Source organism: Elephas maximus, chromosome 13 (assembly GCF_024166365.1).
Source record: "Elephas maximus indicus isolate mEleMax1 chromosome 13, mEleMax1 primary haplotype, whole genome shotgun sequence".
NCBI classification, from domain to species: Eukaryota; Metazoa; Chordata; class Mammalia; order Proboscidea; family Elephantidae; genus Elephas; species Elephas maximus.
In genome coordinates, this window is record NC_064831.1 from 60,288,826 (window position 1) to 60,308,159 (window position 19,334).

The following is a 19,334-nucleotide window of genomic DNA, read 5'->3' on the forward strand; positions in this document are numbered from 1 at the left end:
CCCCCAAATCAAAATGGCTCAAGTCTACCTTCAAAACATCAATGTCACCACAGAGGGTGAAAAGGCAACCTGACCCAGCTTCTCACAGCATCTGTGCCTCAAATTCAAGGCACGACAGTTGCTCCGCAGGCCTTATTTCTAAGCTGGCTTTGCTACTCCTGGCTGACACTGGGAAGCCTCTGCAGGAGCAAGATGGGAACTGGTGAGCTGGTCAGTCATCCTTGCCTAATCACCTTGACATCCTGCCTGGGAGCCGAGGCCTGAAGGAGGTGACCTCTTGAAGTCCCAGGCCAGCCCCATGATTCTGTAATCTTCGCTTTACCATAATTAGGGAGGGAGGCAGGAGAGTAGGAGGAGAAACCATTTATTACTTCTCTGGGATTTGACAGCTTGGAAGAAGACTGAGAGGGAGATGGAGAAACAGTCAGGGAAGGAGCCAGCCACAGTGAGTTTAGCCTCTTGGTAAAATAAAAACAGGTTCACCACACCTCATCAGTTGTTCTCTGTCGATACTAGGGCCCATATGGCAGAACCCAAGGTTCTCAGCTAATTGGCATTTCCCATACAGCCAGCAAAGAGCTTTTAAAAATACGTGGCCGTGGTGGTGGAGGGTGTGTGTTTGTGTGCGTGTGTGCGTGAGCGTGAGCGTGTGTGTGTGTGCGTGTGTGTGTGTGTAAGAGCGTGCTGAGGACCACCGTGCTACCCAAGGTGCTAGCTCTGCAAATCATCTATTATATAAAGTACAGACAGTCCCCCACCCCCACCCCTGAGCTTAAAGATGAAGAATCCAGCCTGTTTGTCCCAGGCAGATGTAATCACACGAACAGTCAAGTCTAGAGGGCAGGACACTGCATGAATAATTCAAGCACTCCAGTCACTTGATTGTGTGTGCAGATAAAACACCAGTCAACCGCTAAACAGGTCAGCTGATAAACTTGTTTGCTCAGGCCTAACCACCATCCGCCAAATGCACCCAAGACTCACACTACAATTAGTGGCAGGGTTTCTTCTGCAGCACCCTCCAAGCCTGGGGAGTGGCCAGCCCCCTTAGGTCAGGGCTGCATTTCTCAGTGCCTGGTTTCCTCACCTCCTGCCTCTTTGTTCCTACACAGCCACAGGGTGAATTCACCCAACTCAGAGACTGCCATTAACCCTGAAAAGCCAGGGCTGCCAGCACACACACACACACACAAACACCCATGCTGGGAAGCATATAGGTACAACTCAGAGGCTGGAAGGCAAAAAACAAGTAAAATCCAGAGGCCCAGATTTGAGTCCCAGCTCTGCGCTCCTGCCCCCTCCCCCAAGCCTCAGTTTCGCACCCATACGAGGGGAGCAGAGCATCCCTCTGTCCACCACTGGCAGCTGAGAGGATTAAATGAGACAACGCAGCCAAACCTCAGGCATTCTCCCCCTAAGAGCCCAGTCTGGGGAATGGCCAGAAGTCCCAGATGCTCACAGCTGCTCTTACACAAACAGCACCACCAAATCCATTAAGATGTTTAACTCTTCCTAGGCTCAGTGTCCCCACGACTTAGAGAACATAGCTTTGCTCCACCAGCCAAGGTGGATTCCTTGTGCCAAGTAACCATCCACTCACAGACCCAGGGAACGCCACCCATGCGGACCTCAACATGCAACAACGTATTATACCTTAATTACCAAGCTCTAAGGATAACTGCTGCTATAAATTTTAAACCTGGGTGCAATTACCCTCTTTAAACACACCCAAGACACTAAGCACTCTCAGAAACAACAACAAAAAAAGAGGGGGTGGAGGCAGTGACACCTTGCATAACACCCCACGGCTCCTTAAACACCAGGGACCCCAGGTTTACTTCATGCATTCTACTGGACTAGTCAGACCCAGTCAGCCCCACCTCAAGCTGGGCAGAACCTGCCTCTCTAGTCCACTCCCCTCAAAAAGCATATCTTTACATACCAAGCGATATCTGTTTATTATTTCTGTGGGTAAGAAGTAAAAATGTGTTCGCCTCCATGTGCTTCATCCCGAAGCACAATCCCCCAGCAAGCCACAAACTGGCTTTGCAGGTTGTCAGCAAACACAGGCCCCTTTCTGGCTGCCCTTCACCCAACACTGGGGCTCCCCCAGAAGGAAAAGGAAACTGCAGATTCGAAAGGGTCTATAGGAAGCCACTCAGGCAGACAGGAACCGGCAAGTGCTCCAGGGGTCACCTGCCCTTCTCACCTGCCCCCCTTAAAAAGCAAAATTTAAACCTTGTAAACGACTGTTAATTTAGAGCAGAAAATCCATTCAAGTCACGGTCACCAAAGGCTAGAATGAGTCAACAGCCTTCTGAGATTTCAAGAACACCAATTGTTAAAAAGAACAACCAGCCTGCGCCATTTATACGTGCCAAGTCAACTCCATTGGCCAGCCAAGCCCAATTATAGGCAGCCTCTCCTTGAAACACAAATACACAAACAGGCCTCTCCCACAGCCCAGCCCTGCACCCAGACTAGTTACTGATATACACCGAGATAAAAGGTGTTTGTATTTGCAAGGTTTAAGGTATACTGTTATTAGAATAGTGACAATACAAGGTAGTTTACATATCCATCAAAGGACACCACGACTAGCAAAACTGGTTTGACTTCAGGATTTCAAAGCTCAGCTCAACTCCCAGCCATCTCCAAAGGCCCAGCTAGGCTGCCCCTGGGCAAGTTACTTCACCTCTCAACTTTGGCTTCTTGCTCTGTAAAATGGGAACACAGCTGCCTTCCAATTAAGATAGAGATGAGAGAACTACCTCATGAGTGTAAGGCATTAGAGTTGTGTTTCATTTCAGCTTTGTGTTTTTTAACAGGGCTTGGAACCAGTTCATTTGGGTTCAAAACCCTGCTGAGAATTTGCATTTCTAACAAGTTCCCAGGCAATGCTAACAATGCTGGTTCAGGACCAATTCTGAGAACCACTAGCAGAGCACTGGGTCTCCAAATTTATTTTATAAGAATCACCTGGGGATCTTGTCAAACTGTAGATTCTCATTCAGTATATCTGGGGTGGAAATACAAAATCTCAGCAGGAACCAAGCGGAACAAACCGGTTCACCAGCCCTGGTTTTTAAGAGGTTAGTAGCTTTACTCCTTTAAATTTCAACAGCTTGGCCTGGCTTTTAAGGCTCTTGAAGTTTAATCTTATCAAGGCGCAACATCACATTTTTGCAAAAAACCCTCTTCTTGAGAATTTTACATTAAAACAGATAAAAGAAGCCAGCCACCTCTCTGGTAAAACAGACTCTGAAAATACAACTTTCTCTTTGGTCCTTTATCTTCCAACCAAGATCCAAGACCAGGACTAATTTCACAAGCTCCAATGCTAAAAAGCTCAATAGGTCCCCGAAATCAGCAAAGCCTCAGACTCTGCATTTCAAGGACAGGTCCATTCAATCTTTGAGAAGAATGGACGAGCGGGGGGAGCTGGACTTTCAAACAGGAGAGGACATAAGAATTCCACACACATACATACGTTTTTAATTAAACATATTTCTTATAGAGAAAAGAGCTTACCTGCTTGTGCATTTCAATGTTCAAGCCATAGGACATCTCGTAGTACTAAAAATAAAAAGAATTATCATTAACAGACAACCCAGAAATCTGTTCACTTATCCAATTCAGTTTTTTTGGGGGAAGGCTTTGGCCAAATAGTGCTTTTATGACACATTTTCTAAAGACGTTTTAAATCAAACCCCAAAGCAGGAGTTTAAGAGCTGACTAGAGGAGTTTAAGAGCTGACAATGGACGAGAGTCTCTCCCCCATTCGACAGACTATCATATACACAGTAGTAAGAAAGCTCAGGCCCTGCTTCCAACAAGCGACACATGTGCCATACATCCTGTTTATACAGGTTTGAGTTCAACAGGCAGTAGTGTGTACACTGGGACCCTCTTGCCCACGGAGAGTTATTTAGTGCTGTGCTGAAGGCCTCTTGTGTGGAAAGCAGTAGAGCGAGGGGACTTGAGTGCCTTCCATGCCCTCTCACAAACAGAAGAATGAAATTTGCTGGAACAGAAGCTGCGGATAGGGAAGGCAATCTACCTACTGCCCCAGGACTGAAAAGGCTTTCAGTTGGGGGATCCCCTAAAAAGAGAAATAGAGGGAAAGGACTTTAAAAGGCGTCTGTAGCCTCAGAAACCTCTGGGGAAGGAAAAGGGTAGGCAGAGAGGGCTTCTGTTGGACTCTGGCTGGATCCCAGGGCAGCAAAGCAGAAAGTTTCCAAACACCACCATGAAGTCTCTCAGTGAGATTTTGTATCCAGCACTGACTTGGGCTGACCCGATCCTATCTTACTAGCCAAGATACAGCAAGCAGCCCTCTGGGAAGCCTTCAAAACACAAGTTACAGCAGCACAAAGGTAGCGCACAAGTCGGAGGCCTGGAATTGGGATTTCTCTCTTGGCCCCCTGCCGGCTCCTGCTCCCACCCCCCACCCCCAAGTGGCCGGGGCTAAAGGAAGCTGGCTCAAGGGCAGAGGGCGCACAGGTTACGCTGTGCTCCCTGGCACTGGCCGTGGTGGGGGCCCTGCTCCAGTATCCCAAGACTCCTGCCCGTGGCCGCCGTCCTGGTGGGCGCCCTCCCAGGCCCTCGGCCGCCTCTCACCATCACATAATGGCGCTGCATCTCGGTCTTCTCGTTCGCCAGCTTGTCGTACTCCACTTTAAGGCTGTGAGGGCAGAGGGAGTGGGCTCAGGCCTGCCGCCCGCATGGCCTCCTCCGAGGTCCCAACCCAAGGGCCTCTGAGAGCCACTTTTCCAGCTCTCTGACACCCCCGGGGGTAGCCCATTATTCCACTGCCTCCGGGCGGGCGGAGGGTGATTTGGGTCCCCGCCGTGGGGAGGTCCCCGCCGTGGGGAGGAGGGAGTGAAACAACTTGAAACTTTGCGCGGCCGAGTGAGTGGACTCATCAGGGGCGCGCGGGGGCGGGACCCTGACGCTGGCCGGCCACCCCAGACCCCGGAGCAAGTCAGTCTGGGACTCCAACCCTCAGCCCCAGGGGTCCCTGCAAGCGGCCCTGGAAGCGGAGAGGCTACGGGAGGCAAAGGGTTAAGGCGCCGCTCTCGGAAAGGGGAAACAAAAGGCGAAGGCTGGGGCTGCCCTGCCGCCCAGCCTTCGGGAGCCCCCTCAGTCGGGAGGGGGATTGGCAGGAGCCTCGGCGAGGACGCCCCCTCCCCGCCAGTCCCGGGGCGGCCCCCACTGGCCTTACCTGTGATATTGAGCTTGCAGAAACTGGAATTCGTCTTTGATCCTGTCACAAGACTCAGCCACCGTGAATTTAAATCCTGGCTGCCCAGGTTGATGGGGAGCCTGGAGCCCGGGAGGACAAGACAGGGAAGGGGACCGGGGCATCAGACGGGGCTCCAAGCTGCTCGGCCCCTCCGCTGCTTCCCTCGGGCTACTCTGCCGGCGCCCCGGCCACCAGCCCAGAACCTTCCTAGCAAGTTTCTCAGCTCCCGGACAGGGGTGGGGGGGTGCCAGTCCCTCCCTCTCAGCCGCGGGGCTCCCGTCCCTTTCACCAAGGGGCTCCCATGCCCAAGTCAGCTGGGGGCGGGGGATACAAGCCGGGTGAGTTGGGAGATTAGGGGGGCCGCATGGAAACAGTTCCCCCTCTTTCACCGGCAGCACCCCCAGGCCACTCGGACGGAATTAACCTCTCTTCTCAACGGCGCCCCCATCCCCGTCCCCTTTGTGTGAGCGCACACACGCACACCATAAAGGTAGCAACAAGCAAAATGGAGGTGCCGGATAAACTGCCTCGTTTACCCTGCCATGATAGATGCTTAAATAAACCGAGTTGCAATTACTCACCGGATGTCTGCCTTGCGGATACATGGCAGGGAGGGGTCGTGATTCCGAGAGCGTGGAAGCGCCGAGAGCCCGGGCTGGGGAGGTGCGGGGGAGGGGGGAGCCGAGCCCGAGCGGGGGGCGGCCGGGAAAGCGGGAGCTCGTCCCCGGCCCCCCCAGCCCGCTCTCGCAGCGAAATCCCAGAGTCGGGCGCCCGCCCCAACTGGAGACAAAGAGCCGCGGAGCAGGCAGCAAAGTCGTCGGCGGGCGCCGAGGCCGGGCGGGCGGGCAGGCGGGCACCGGCTTTGTGCAACTAGGGCTCCGCGGGCTGCGGCCGGTCGCCTTCCCCGGGCTGCGTCGAGCACGTCAGAGCCGGGGGCTGCGCGGACATCGTCGTCTCCCCGACGGTTCCGATGGGGGGTCCCGAGGCCGGGGGCCCCTCCTGGGGCGAGCGAAGGCCCCCCTCCAGATCACTCAGCCCGTTGCGCAGGGAGGGGGGCGCGTAGGGACAGCCCCAGCATCCGGGGTGCGCAGGTCGGATCCCAGAGGCGGCCGGGCCCCGGGCTCGCGGTGTGGACGAAAAGGAACGAGACAGGCACCGAGGTGGCGGCTTGGGGCCGCGAGAGCGCCGGAGGGTGAGGGCGGGAGCCCTGAGCGGGTGCTTCGACGCCCCCCCTCGGAGAGGAGAGCCTGCTGTTCCGTCTGCTACTGCCACCGCCGCCGCCGCCGCCGCTGCTAGCTCTTCCCAGGGCCAGAGAGAAAACTCCGGGCTCAGGAGGTGCAAATCAACCGTTCTGGCATCCTAACTCCAGCGGACAAGGGAAGCCTCCGCAAAGGGGTCTCGCTGCTCCCAGCCCGAGCGCCAGGTCCCCAACGAGGAGCGCTCTGCTCTGCCGCCGCCGGAGTGCGCGCAGACAGGAGAGCGCTGGAGGGGAGACGCAGCCCGAGACCGAGGAGCTCTGCGGCTTCCTTCCTTCCCCTCGGCCCGGCTCTCCTCTCCGCGCCCCGACAAACCCCCAAAACACACACGCCGACACACACACCCGACACACATACACACACCAAAAAAAAAAAAGTGCCCGGACCTTGCGGATACCACACACAGACAAGCGAAGGGGACGAGCACGAGGTCTGAACTGCCGCGAGAGCAGTTCCAAATAGGGACTGAAAAGTAACAAAATAATGTGGCAGCTTCGCCCAGCGCTGGCCAATGGGAGCGCGGGGCCCCCACGTGGGGCTGCCGGACTCGGCCCGCGACTGGGCGCCGCTGGGCGCGACGTCACAATGCCCTCTTGTGTCTAAAACTATGCATGAAAAGTAGCAATCAGGCCCTACCCGCTGGTGACTTTCGCATGGGAGTGAAAAACAGCGCTCCTCAGACCAGGAATTAACCGAAAGACATATAATAAATAGATATATATTATAGTCCTAGGCGGCTAGAGTTTTTTTTTTTTCTTCTCTCTTTTTTTCCCACGATCTACTGGCAAATAATTATTTGGCGGGAGAGAGAGAGAGAAAATACAGAGAAATAACAACAAAAGAAAAAAAAGACAAGCTGTACAGCCCTAAAAACCTGTGGCTGTTAGTAATATACCAGTTTATTCTGCAGGGGCGGCGAGCGAGTACTCCTTCTCATCTCATTAGGTCTGCAGAGCAGCCCAATTAGATACCATAAAACAAGCAGAATCACTTTGTCACTTTAATGTTTTCACTTCACAAGATTTAGGACCGATGAAATGGTGGCTCCCAAAGTTGCCTTTTCCCCTCAAAAATCTGCTCGGGACTGGGGGCGCCCCTCTCTTTACCCCTTCTCCCGCCCTACCCACAGCTTTCGTTCTTTTCTCTGTTCCTTCGCCTTTCTTTTCATAAAGCCAAATAAGCAGCGTCTTGGATGTGCAACGGCTGCCTGCGAGAAGTCTGGGGAACTCGTGCTGGCGGGCAGCGCTGATGGAAGGGCCCGGCTGCCCTCCGCCAACCTGCTCGGGTCGCGGCTGTCCCCACTCGGGGCTCTGTCCCCGGCGGGGGGAGCCGCGCCCTCTCTGCCGCCCTACCCAGCGGTCCCTCACTGCGCGCACCCGGGCCGGGGTGGCGGAGTAGGGGCTGGGGTCGGGGCCCTGCACCGCCTGCCCCGGGAGCTGCGCGCGGACCCGCTTTACTCGGCCTGCTCGACTGTCACAGCGTGGGCGGAAGCCTGTGGGAGGCCGTGGGTGCGAGTCTGTGGGTGTCTCGGTCGCCAGCCTCGCCGCCCCGGAGAGGCCCGGCAGGGGCCCATGCGCCACTCGCCCCCGGGTAGCCCCTGCGCAGTCACAAAGACCACTCGACTCGGGGGGTCAGTCAGCCTGCAAACCGACAGCCTTTAGCTCCTGAGCCCGGGGTTCCGTCAGGCCGGGCCGGTCAGGGGGAAGCGGCCTTCGGAGGAGCCCCCAGGCAGAAGCGGCCGAGCTCCACGCCCCCGCGGGCGCCTCCGGAGGGGCAGAGCCGGGGGGCCCTTGCCCAGCATCTCGGCGAAGTCCCCCCGAAGCCCGGGCCGGCGGCAGGAGCGGGCCGGGCGGGCCAGGGGACCCGGGCCGGGAGGCGGCACCGGGCGCGCGCGAGCGAGGCGCGCGCCCCCGGAACTGTGTTTTCCCCTCATTAGGAGCCGGAGGTTCGCTTTCGCATCTTAATGAGGAGCCGCGAGCGAGCTGGCGCTCGGAGGCCGGTGCGCAGGGAGTTACACGTGAGCGCCCGCCTCAGAGTCCAGCCTCCTCGTCCTCGCTCCGGCCGTCAGCCTCGAACCGCGCTCCTCTATTCACTTATTTATTCCCTAAATAAAAACATAAATCGTGTGCGGCGCGCATCGAAAAGGGGGGTGGGGCGAAGCCCGCTCGACAGACGCGAGCATCTGGCCGCTGCGTTCATTAGACACAAAATGGCTCCTCTCCGGAGCTTCCTTTCCCCTCCCCCTCCTCTGCCCTCCCCCTTACGTCACGGGTGGGCGCTCCCGCTTCCTACCCGCACCGCCCCTTTCTCGCTCCTGGCCCCACGTGGGGGCCGCCAACCCCGCCCCGGAGCATGCCGAAGGGCCCAATCACAGGCCGTCTAGGGAGCTTTTCACCGTTGATTGGTGAAGCCGCCGAGGGCTGTCAGTCCGCGGGCAGAGCTGTCAGTCAAAACCACGCGGGGTGGGGGAGCGCTGACAAATGCCGAGGCTTCTGAGCCTCCCGCTTGCAAATAGTGCTTGGAATGGCTGCTTAATTAGCTTTGAATGGCTTTTCCTTCCAGCTCAAACAATCTGTCACTACCATGTGGTATAAAGGAGCCATGCATAAAAAAGTAAGCAGAGGCTAAATATCAATTTGATTTTGTGTATCAAAGGAATATTTTATTTTTCTCCCTAGTAATGAAACGTATCAATTTAAATAATAAAAGGTAAAAACACACACCACACACACACACACACACAAAGACAGAAAAAAAGGAAGAAGAAAAAAAAAAGAAAACCCAAATTCCACGGTTCTCCGACCCTTGTGCACGCCTGAAACAGGTAATTTCTACGGCCCACGTTCAGAAGGAAGCCTGAAGATCCCCCCCACCCCCCTTTAAACTTGCTTTTAGGGTTTTGTTGTCGTCGTCCTGAAGTCTAGAAGGAGTGATGGGGGAGGGGTGGTCTGCAAAAGGGAGGAGTGGAAGGGGGTGAACTTTAAAGGGAGCTCTTTGAAGCTGCTAATCAAAGTGGAGGGCGTTTTAAGACCCCGTAAACTGGGGGTCCCACAGCAGGTCTCGATTTCGGAGCCGAGAGGAGAGGGGGTAGAAAGCGGGTGTGCGTCTCGCCTGGATTCATTAAACACAATGCCTTCAAGATGCCCAGGACACGGCGCCTGGTCGGGCCTCCCTCTCTTGGTCTCCCTCTGTGCCGGTTCAGACGGCGCCCGCACGCACGCGGCCGAGAAGCCCTGGGGCCCCCAGGCCGAGACTACGTGTACCGTGGGCAGAAAAGCACAGCAACTCTGTCGCCTGTCTGGGTCTCTCCTGCCCCGACCTCCGAGCTCCTCGGGACGCGTCTGTGTCCCGCACGAGCCCGGGCGCTCCTGCTGAGCAGATCCACGCGGGGTTCACCGGTGAACCCCAGCGCCAGCACCGGGCCAGGTACCCGGGAGGAGCCTGGGGACTATCTGACAGAGAATGGCTGCGTGTGGTGGACGAGGTTTTGCAGAGCGCCGCCTCCTCCGCAGGGCCAGGCTGCAACACAAAGCCACGCATCCAGGAATGATCACTAACAGCGCTAGAGCGCTTACTAGGTAAAAGGCACCGCACTGCTACTCGGGCGAACTTGCTTCATCCTCACTTCGCTCATGAAGGAAGCCGCATGGCTGGTGGCCCCATTTTACAGAGTAAAAAGGAGAGACTTGCCCTCAAACTGGGCAGACGGGTGAAATTCGAACCCAAGGCAGCTGGCTGGACAGCCAATCTCAGCGCCACCATTGCTTCAGCGAGCCGGTTCCCTTGGAGCAATTGCTGAGGGGAAGGCATTCATTCATTCCCATCCATCCATCCTTTCATTTGTTCATTATCTCCTCTTTCTAGGGTCTAGCTGCGGGGTCACAAGACCGGCTGGCCTGGCTCTGGCTCCCACGCGCTCCACAATCAGCGTGGCTCCCAGCTCTCCTTGGCTGTCTGAATCCTAAGCGGGAAGGAGGAGACCGGGAGGTAAGTAACCAGGCTAGCACCCCTTTAACCGGGCCAGCATCACCGCTCTGCCCCCCACCCCATGCTACTCCACAAGTTAAGAAAATCAAGAAGAAAAATAAATATCTTTTATGCAGGAGAAAGAGAGAGAGAAAAAGTACACACACACACTCACACACCAACACCGTGTCCAAAAACGCTTGACAATTATTTTTAAAGAAGGGGGCGGGGGGAGAAAGAGTTCAAACGTCTCTGTCTCCAGTTCTAATTGGAAACGTTTCAACTGTTTATGTTACAAGAAGTGTCAGGGTCATTTGCTACCGGAGCGCTGACTTTTCATTGGCTGCTTAATTGAGTACCTCGGAGTCCACCCCACGTGGGAGAGGAATTCCTGGCACATTAAAAAAATAAAAAATAAAAAGTCATCCGGGTGAAACAGAAAGCCCGGCATGGAATTTCAGGGCGGAGGCTCCCTGACCCTTCATCACGAGTGCAGAGGGATTACTGGGTAGATGTCTGCCAGCTCCCAGGAACCAGTCCACCAGTTCTTTAAAAATAATTGTGCAGTGCTTTAGACAGGGTGTTAATATATTTTCCCCGGACTTAAAGGGTCCGGCTTAGGCTGATCACCAGGCTGTGGCCTCCTGTTTGAGGAACTGATCACAGAGCCTTGGGTGGGGTTTTGAACCTCTCCCTGTCATCCCTTCCCCTAGAGCCTCCACTGGCTTTGATTTTTCTAGGCCTTTCTTTGGGACTGCCCAAAGAAGAGAGAAATCCCCCTCACTGTGACCCCCTGCCTTTTGTTGCTTCTGCAAGGCCCCTCAGACTGTTGGGCTTTGTCACCATTGCTAGGACAATTCTCTGCCCTACCAGTCATCAGGGCCTTCCTCCACAAGCAAGCACCTCACCATACAGCAAGAGGAAGGGGGATTTTTATTTATTTAACAAAACCTTACATAGGACTTAAAAAAATTTTTTTTTTTTTTTTTACATAGGACTTACTCTGTGTCAGATATTATTCTAAGCACTTGAAAAAATATTAACACATTTCATCCTCATGCAATGAATGAAGTGGGTGCTATTAGTATCACCCCCATTTTACAGATGGGGCCACTGACACATGGTGGTGCAATGACTTACCCAGTCAATTCTGTGGCTGATGGAAGACTCGAACTCAGGCAATTTGACTCCAGGGTCCTTGCTCTTAGCTAGCACACTGTGCTACCTCTACAAACTTGGCTCTCCTGGGAATGCAGGTCACAGCTACTTCTGCGGGGGGGGGGGGACGGTCTCAGGAGGTCCCAGAGGGAACAGACATAGTGCTCATTCTGAAGCCCCCCTCAGTATAGGGAAAGGGGCTGAGACTTAGGGAGGATAAAAGACTTCCTAGAGTCTCCCAACTCTCTTCCAATTCTGTGGCTGGGTTCAAGCTATGTGACCTTGGAGGATTTATTTAATCTCATTAAGCCTCTGTTTCCTCATCTGTAAGGTGGTGATAACAACCCTACACACCTCGGAGACTCGTGAGGATAGATGGAAAGGATGCATGCCAGGTCCTTAGCACAGACCTGGCGCGTTAAGTGATCACTAACAGTCAGCTTAGAAGCAAGGATGGTGAGACTGCGTCTTACATACTTTGGACATGTTGTCAGGAGGGATCAGTCCCTGGAGAAGGACATCATGCTTGGCAGCGTACAGGGTCAGCGGAAAAGAGGAAGACCCTCAACGAGGTGGATTGACACAGTGGCTGCAGCAACGAGCTCAAGCATAACAATGATTGGAAGGATGGCGCAGGACCAGGCAGTGTTTTGTTCTATTGTGTGTGCATAGGGTCGCTATGAGTCAGAACCGACTCGACGGCACCTAACAACAACAACGGTCAGCTTTGGTGGCCGTGATGATAACATAGAATCATTCCTGGGTCAACCTCTCGCATATTTTCTGGGTGCCTGCAGAGGTGAGGAACTAACATCCTGTTCCTAAAGGGGACTAAGCCACGTGGTAGCTAAGCCAGGTGGTAGCCCTAACCCTACTCTAATACTTGAAAAAAAGGCTCTGGTGGGAATGCCCAGTTCCCCTCCCCTGAGCTCCCCAAAATGTCTTCCTGAGGTCACCAGACCCTCCCGTCCCTCTCAGGAATCCTCAAGCTTTATCATTTCTGCTTTCTTGGATTCTTTATTTTACCACCTGACGAGGGTGTTTTTGCTCCCTGAAGAAGGGGGCTAAGAGCTTACTTCCCTAAGACCCTGGCTTCATTCCTGTTCCCATTTCAGGCCACTTCACACACACAGGCCCACAAGCCTGGTTATCCAGAGGCTTGATGAGCTGTAAGATCCTGGCAAGACGCTGAAATTCTCAGGGTCTCCATTTTCACATCCATAAAATGGGGATAATGGCACTCGATTGCTTACCTAGCGGGGTTTACGGAAAGCCTGTTCTGTGCCAGAACCCTTGGTTGTTGTTATTGTTAATTGCTGTCTAGTCAACCCTGATCCGTGGCGACCCCGTGTGTAATGGAAAGAAACGTTGCCCGGTCCTGTGCCGTCCTCAGGATCGTTTGTGTGTTTGAGTCCATTGTTGTGGCCACTGTGTCACATCCCAATCCATTTCACTGAAGATTTCCCTAGCCTTTGCTGGCCCTCCACTTTACCAAGCGTGATATTCTTCTCTATCAAGCAGTCCCGCCGATAACACGTCCAAAGTAAGTGGGTCAAAGTCTCGGACAATAGGCTGTGATTCACAGGATTTTCACTGGCTAATTTTCTGAAGTAGATCTCCAGGGCTTTCTTCAGCAGGAGCAGATTATCCAATATTCAAGGTAAGCATGCTGCTTACCTTGCTTACCAGATCATCTGTAGGGAACAATTTTGTATTTTTTCACCACATCGAAGACTCTGCTTACAGGTATAGCTGGCATCTGTCTATCTCCCAGCCCCACAGCGTTTTCGTATAGAATCAAAGCCTCTTTTCAAATTTACAGTCCCTGAGGGGGACAGATGACTCAGTAAGCAAAGTAAGCACGAGCTTACTTGTGCTTACTTACTAATCTGTAGTGAACAATTGCACAGGCGTTTCAAGTGGTGATTAGTAAGTAAGCACTTAACTTGTGCTTACTTACAGACTAGTAAGTAAGCACAAGTAAGCCCCTGCTTACCTTGCTTACTGGGTCATCTGCCCCTGCTAGTGTGTCTTACTCTGGATGCTCTGATGAAACCTGTCCGCCATGGGTGATCCCGCTGGTATTTGAAATGCTGGTGGCATAGCTTCCAGCATCACAGCAACACACAAACCACCAAAATACAACAAACACAGGTGGGTGGTGGAAGTCACCTTTGAAATTACCAAAATCTAAAGGAAGTCCTTGCCTTCAGGACTCGCATAAGGCTAGACACCCACTGTCCAGGCTATAGGCTTTAACAGCTAAATAGATCCTGTACAGAGAAGAGCCTTGGGTAGAGGGTGGGGGTGGGGACAAATCAGGGAAGCCACCAGATAGGGTGGCTCTTGCTGTGGCTGAGCATAGAGGAAGGGGAGGAGCTCCAGACAGAGGCAAAGGTACCCAGCCAGGACACTCCAGAGAGCGGTAGGTGGCCCAGCTGTCAGAAGGGTTTACAGAGTCCCTCCAGAAAGCTATGGAAGCCAGGAATGATTTACAAGGAGCCCCTCACGTCCACCTGGGACTTTGCAGAGGGAGGAGAAGGCATGGAATGTGTTTGTTCACCTGTCTTTAGCAGAAGGATAAAACTGGCAGCCGTCTCCCAGCACCCCCTCCTAACCAAGCTGAAATGCCTATGGCTGTTCCCAAGGTGTGCTCTGCTGACCTCTATTGACTAATGGCCCAGGGTTTCCATGCCTCACGCCGGAACTGGGTAAATATTTATCGAAGTGATTGGGCGTCCTAATTAAGAGATTTGTGGCGTTTCTTTCTTTCCTTTTTAAGGATTCAAAGCTGAGGCTTAGGAGATTAAGAAATATTTTGCTGGTATTAATGCACCCCTCTTCACAAGGGTGGAGGCCGACGCTGCAGGAATTATCCAGGCCATTGGAGGGGAGGACTCCGTGACAGCCAGGTTGATTAAGGCAGGACCTAGGCCAAGCATACCTGGGCTTTGGTGGTGGTTGAGGCAGGGTACTTGCCGGGCAGCTTTGATTTCCACTTCTACCCCTCCTCTCAGCTTCCTATCCTTTCAGTGAGTGAATTTATCAGTATACGTTTGTTACATCCATACTATCATAGTCAAGGGTTTGATTGTTTATGAAGTGTGTTCACACATACCAGCGGTTCTCAAACTGGGAGTGATTTTGTTTCCAGGGGACACTGAGCAATATCTGGAGACATTTTTGGTTGTGACAGCTTGGTGGGAGTTACTATTGGCAACTGCTGGGTAGAGGCCAGGGATGCTGCTAAACATCCTACAATGTAACAGAATGGCTCCCCACAACAAAGCATTATCTGACCCCAAATGTCAGTAATGCTGAGGTTGGGAAGACTTGACATATGCTAACCCACCCTATTCATCAGTAAAGTAGGTCTTCATGTCCATATTGTACAGAGGAGGAGACTGAGATACAAGAAGGAAAGTGTGAGCTAGTGATTCCACCCAGACCCCTCTGTCTCCAAAGCACACTCTTTTCTCTATTCTCAACTCCCTCCTACGTAGGTAGGTAGGTAGAGAGATAGACAGACAGATGAACAGATGGATGGATGGGTAGGTGGGTAGGTAGGTAGACAGATAGGTAGGTAGATAGCTGTCATTGACTCTATTCCAACTCCTGGTGACCTTATGTACAGCAGAACAAAACTTTTCCCGGTCCTGTGTCATCCTCATGATTGCCAGTGTGTCATTGCAGCCATTGGGCCAATCCATCTCTTTGAGGGTCTCCCTCGCCCTCACTGGCCCTCTGTTTCCCCAAACATGATGGATATCCTCCTCTAGCAATTATCCCTCCTAAGGATGTGTCCAAAGGAGGGGAGTCAGACAATGTTCTGTTGTGATCCGTAAGGTTTTCACTGGCTAATTTTTGAAAGTAGATTGCCAGAATGTTCTTCCTAGTCTGTCTTCGTCTGGAAACTCCACTGAAACCTGTCCACCATGGGTGATCCTGCTGGTATTAGAAATACTGGTGGCATAGCTTCCAGCATCACAACAACACATAAGTCACCGTAGTACGGCAAGCTGACAGGTGAGTGGCGGCCCTATTAGAAAGTAATTAAAATCGCCTGACTCTGGGATCCTACCATGTGCAGAGTTTAAGCCCTCAAATGATCAGTTATGTAGTCATTGGGGCTGGCTCTAGACAAGGCCTTGGATCCCCCGACGGCCCTTACAAGCACGGACAACAGGCTGGGGCCCTCTAAGAGCCTGCATTACATTGGCAAATTGTCATAAAAGTAGCCATTGACCCAGCCCTGAAAGACATCAGGGTGGAAGGCTAAATAAAATGAGGAGCTGTGCTGTTTCAGGGGGAAGAGGGTGGCCTGGTAACTGGTGAAGCCAGAGAAGGATGGTCTGAAGCAGAGTGTGGGGCTAACCGGAGAGGGTGAGGAAGACTCCAAAGGTACAGGCTGTATGCGGACTCTGGGGTTCTGGGAACATGCAGAGATGGGGGCGGCAAAAAGGGTGGGGGGTCTTCAGTAGTAAGAGAGGAGAAAATAAAGTATACAGGCCACTACAGATTTTGTTGTTGGAGTAAAAATGGGGGTGGAGCGGGGGGAAGGCTCACTTTGAAAGCCAGGGGTCCGACTTATTGTTTTACCACTAACCTACTCCTACAGAGCAGTTCTGCTCTGCACACACGGGGCCGCCACGAGTCAGAGTCGACTTGACGGCAGCTAACAACAAACCGACCGCAAATAATCTACAAAATGAAGCAAAGTACAAGCAAAATTTACTTTTATCTTGTGTTTTCCGCTTAAAGCACAGTCATATCTCTAGGCTCAGGGGCAAGGTGGAGAGGGAGATTGTCCCCATTTGACAGATGTAGAAACTGAGGACCAGAGAGAGCTAAGCGACTTGTCCTCTTTCACATAAGTTGATAATGGCAAGTTCTGACCAGAATTAGGCCTTCTGACATTAGAATGAACTCTTAGCACAAACTAGTCAGGCTTTCATATCACGTTCCAAGGAGGTCCTGGGATCTCCAGCGGTTGATGGGGCAGGGAGCTTATGGCGAGGCAGAAGAGCTATGACATTATACACTAGCTTCTACAGAATATTTTTTGAGGGGAGAAAGATGGGAGGTTCTGGGGATAAAAAAAAAAGAAGTTTTAAAGTCATTGAACTATATAATATCTGGCTGGACATTCTCAGCTGTGACGGCAGGGTTTTCTTCTGCTTAGAGAAAAGGGCTGCAGAAGTTCTACCTTCTGGAAAGTGTCCTAATGATGTCTCAGAAGGTCTTATGTTCTCCTTATGGTTGGTGCAAACTGTTACTGCCCTCAGCTGCTAACTGAAAGGTTGAGGTTTTGAGTTTACCCAGAGGTGCCTCATAAGAAAGGCCTGGTGACCTGCTGCTGAAAAATCACCCATTAAAAATCCTATGGAACACGTTTCTGTTCTGACACACACTACAAGTTGTAATGAACTCAATGGCAACTTTTTTATGTGTGTGTGAGGTGTAAGTACACTCTACTACTATTCAGAACTCAAGTGCTGTTATGGATAGATAAATGTGGGTCGGAATCTTCACTCTTTTGCTCTTTTTGCTGTGGCATCTCGGCCAAGACACTTGTTTTTGCTAAGCCTCAGTTTCCTCACCTATAAAATGGGGATAAGAACACTGCCTTCTTCAAAGGGTCGTTGTGAGAATTAAGTAGGTTACCACAGGCACAAAGCAAGACTTCCGAATGAATGAGGACAAATCAGCAGCTTTGTCTTGATGAGCTCAGACTCCTCAGCCTCTTTATCTAAATCCACACTCCCATGTTTTTCTATCTGGAGCTAGTGACTTTTGGCTCCGGGACCTTCAATATGTCTCACATTAATGGATACATGGAGAGAAGGGAAGCTGGGGACCCAAAGGCCAAACACTGGAAGTCTTTGTTAATCAGAGGGCCCTTGGAGTCCTTGACAAAGGAGGATGCAGGGGTGGAGGTGGGGGGTTCATTGGGACACAAAAGTAGGAGGTGGGGAGATTGTTCATCCAGAGCCAGCAAAGCCCAGACACCCAGGCAGCTCCTACCCACCTGCCTGCAGAGAGAGACGCTGGGAACCAGAGCCAGGCCATCACCCACAATTGGTGTGCAAGGATGCCCTTCTCGCCAGTGAAGAGTGTGCCCTCTCCAACCCAATTACTGTAGCCTCCTAACTCCTTACTAAGATGGTGACGAGGCCAGATACAGACAGAGGAAAAACCAAGCCCACAGTTGTGTCTAGGGGTCCGGGCTTGGCCAGACAGAGTTTGGGGGAGGAGACCTATGCTATGCTGTTGGTTGGGGTGTACAGAGTCGAAGGCTGGGGCAGAATTTGTCATCAACACATGAGGGGGACTGTGAACATGGGCTCCCTACCAGAAGAGCAATTAACAGGCCTGGTTTGGGAAAGACCCCTCAAAAGGAGCCAATGGAGATCAGAAGAGCGGATAACTTGAACCTGGATGGTTGATGATTTTAAGCACCATACCTCATCTTGATTTTGGGGACACTAAAATCACGGACTACTAAGTGCCAGGCACATGCTAAGCCATCTACACAATTGTCTCATCAAACTGTGTAACAACTGGGTGGTGGTTGCTGACAAACGGAGTGCTGGTGGCACAAGGGTTAAGCGCTCTGCTGCTAACTGAAAGGTAGGTGGTTTGAACCCTCCCAGTGGCTCTGCGGGAGAGATACCTTGTGATGTGCATCTGTGAGGATTACAGCCTAGAAAACCCTATGGGGCAGTCGAAATGAGTCACTATGGGTCGAAATCTAAAGACGGAACCCAACAAGAACAAGCGGATGCTGTGGTGTGCTGCCACCCAGACCGCTAGGGCTGATGTTCCCGTTCACTAGCTGCAGAGAGTATTGGAAGTGGAAAGCACTGAGCTGAGTCTGCCTCCTGGCACTGCCCTCAGCAAAGGAGAGCCACCTTCCTGAAGGTCGCATCCCCCTTCCCAGGAAAAGCCAGCATCCAATGACTGGTGTGATATGAGGGCATAAAGTTCCCTTGCCTCAGGAGTCCCTAAGTGCTGCAAACAGTTAATGCACTCGGCTGCTAACTGAAAGATTGTAGGTTTGAGTCCACCCAGAGGCACCTCGGAAGCAAAGCCTAGTGATCTACTTCCAAAAAATCAGTCATTAAAAACCCCATGGAGCACAGTTCTACCCTGGCACGCAAGGGGTCACCACGAGTTGGAATTGACTGGAGGGCAAAGTTCTATGGTGGTACTCAAGGGGTCACCAGAAGTTGGAATTGACTGGAGGGCAACTGGTTTTGTTTTGTTTTGTTTTTGCCTTTGCCTCCAGAGCTCCCCACGAGGTTGCATTATAGCCTCATTTCCCTCTCTGTCCAATTCTGCTTCCCATGCCCCTGCGAGTTAGTGTTAATCCTGAGACCACTTCTCAGTAAACCTCCTGCATGTGATCATGTTCCCCTTTAGAGGTGCCCAATTTAGCAAATAAAAATACAAGGCACTCAATTAAATTTGAATTTTAGATAAAATCGAATCATTTTTTTTTTTAAATGTAAGTATGTGGCATGCAATATTGAGGAGCCCTGGTGGCATGGTGGTTAAGAGTTGGCTGCTAGCCAAAAGATAGGCAGTTCGACTCCACCAGCCACTCTTTGGAAACCTTATAGGGCAGTTCTGCTCTATCCCATAGGGTCCCTGTTGGAATCAATTTGAAGGTGATAGGTTTTTGGTATGCAATATTTGGGACACACTTA

The 19,334-nt window shown here is 52.3% G+C and overlaps 1 protein-coding gene across 11 annotated transcripts in view; it reads right to left on the minus strand.

Moving 5' to 3' along the window:
- Window positions 1-6,950, minus strand: part of TLE3 (TLE family member 3, transcriptional corepressor) — a 60,960-nt gene extending 54,010 nt beyond the window's left edge. For 9 of the 11 annotated variants that reach the window (XM_049905539.1, XM_049905538.1, XM_049905548.1 and 6 more), the window contains exons 1-4: window positions 5,827-6,950; window positions 5,225-5,325; window positions 4,621-4,684; window positions 3,532-3,576 (exon numbers count right to left, since the gene is read on the minus strand). In XM_049905539.1, the coding sequence (XP_049761496.1) occupies window positions 3,532-3,576; window positions 4,621-4,684; window positions 5,225-5,325; window positions 5,827-5,850 (234 nt within the window). In that variant the 5' untranslated portion in view covers window positions 5,851-6,950. Of the gene's footprint in view, window positions 1-3,531; window positions 3,577-4,620; window positions 4,685-5,224; window positions 5,807-5,826 lie in introns of those variants that run through there. The other 2 variants (XM_049905540.1, XM_049905547.1) reach the window with 1 other exon arrangement.
- Between the last annotated feature and the right edge of the window lie 12,384 nt (window positions 6,951-19,334).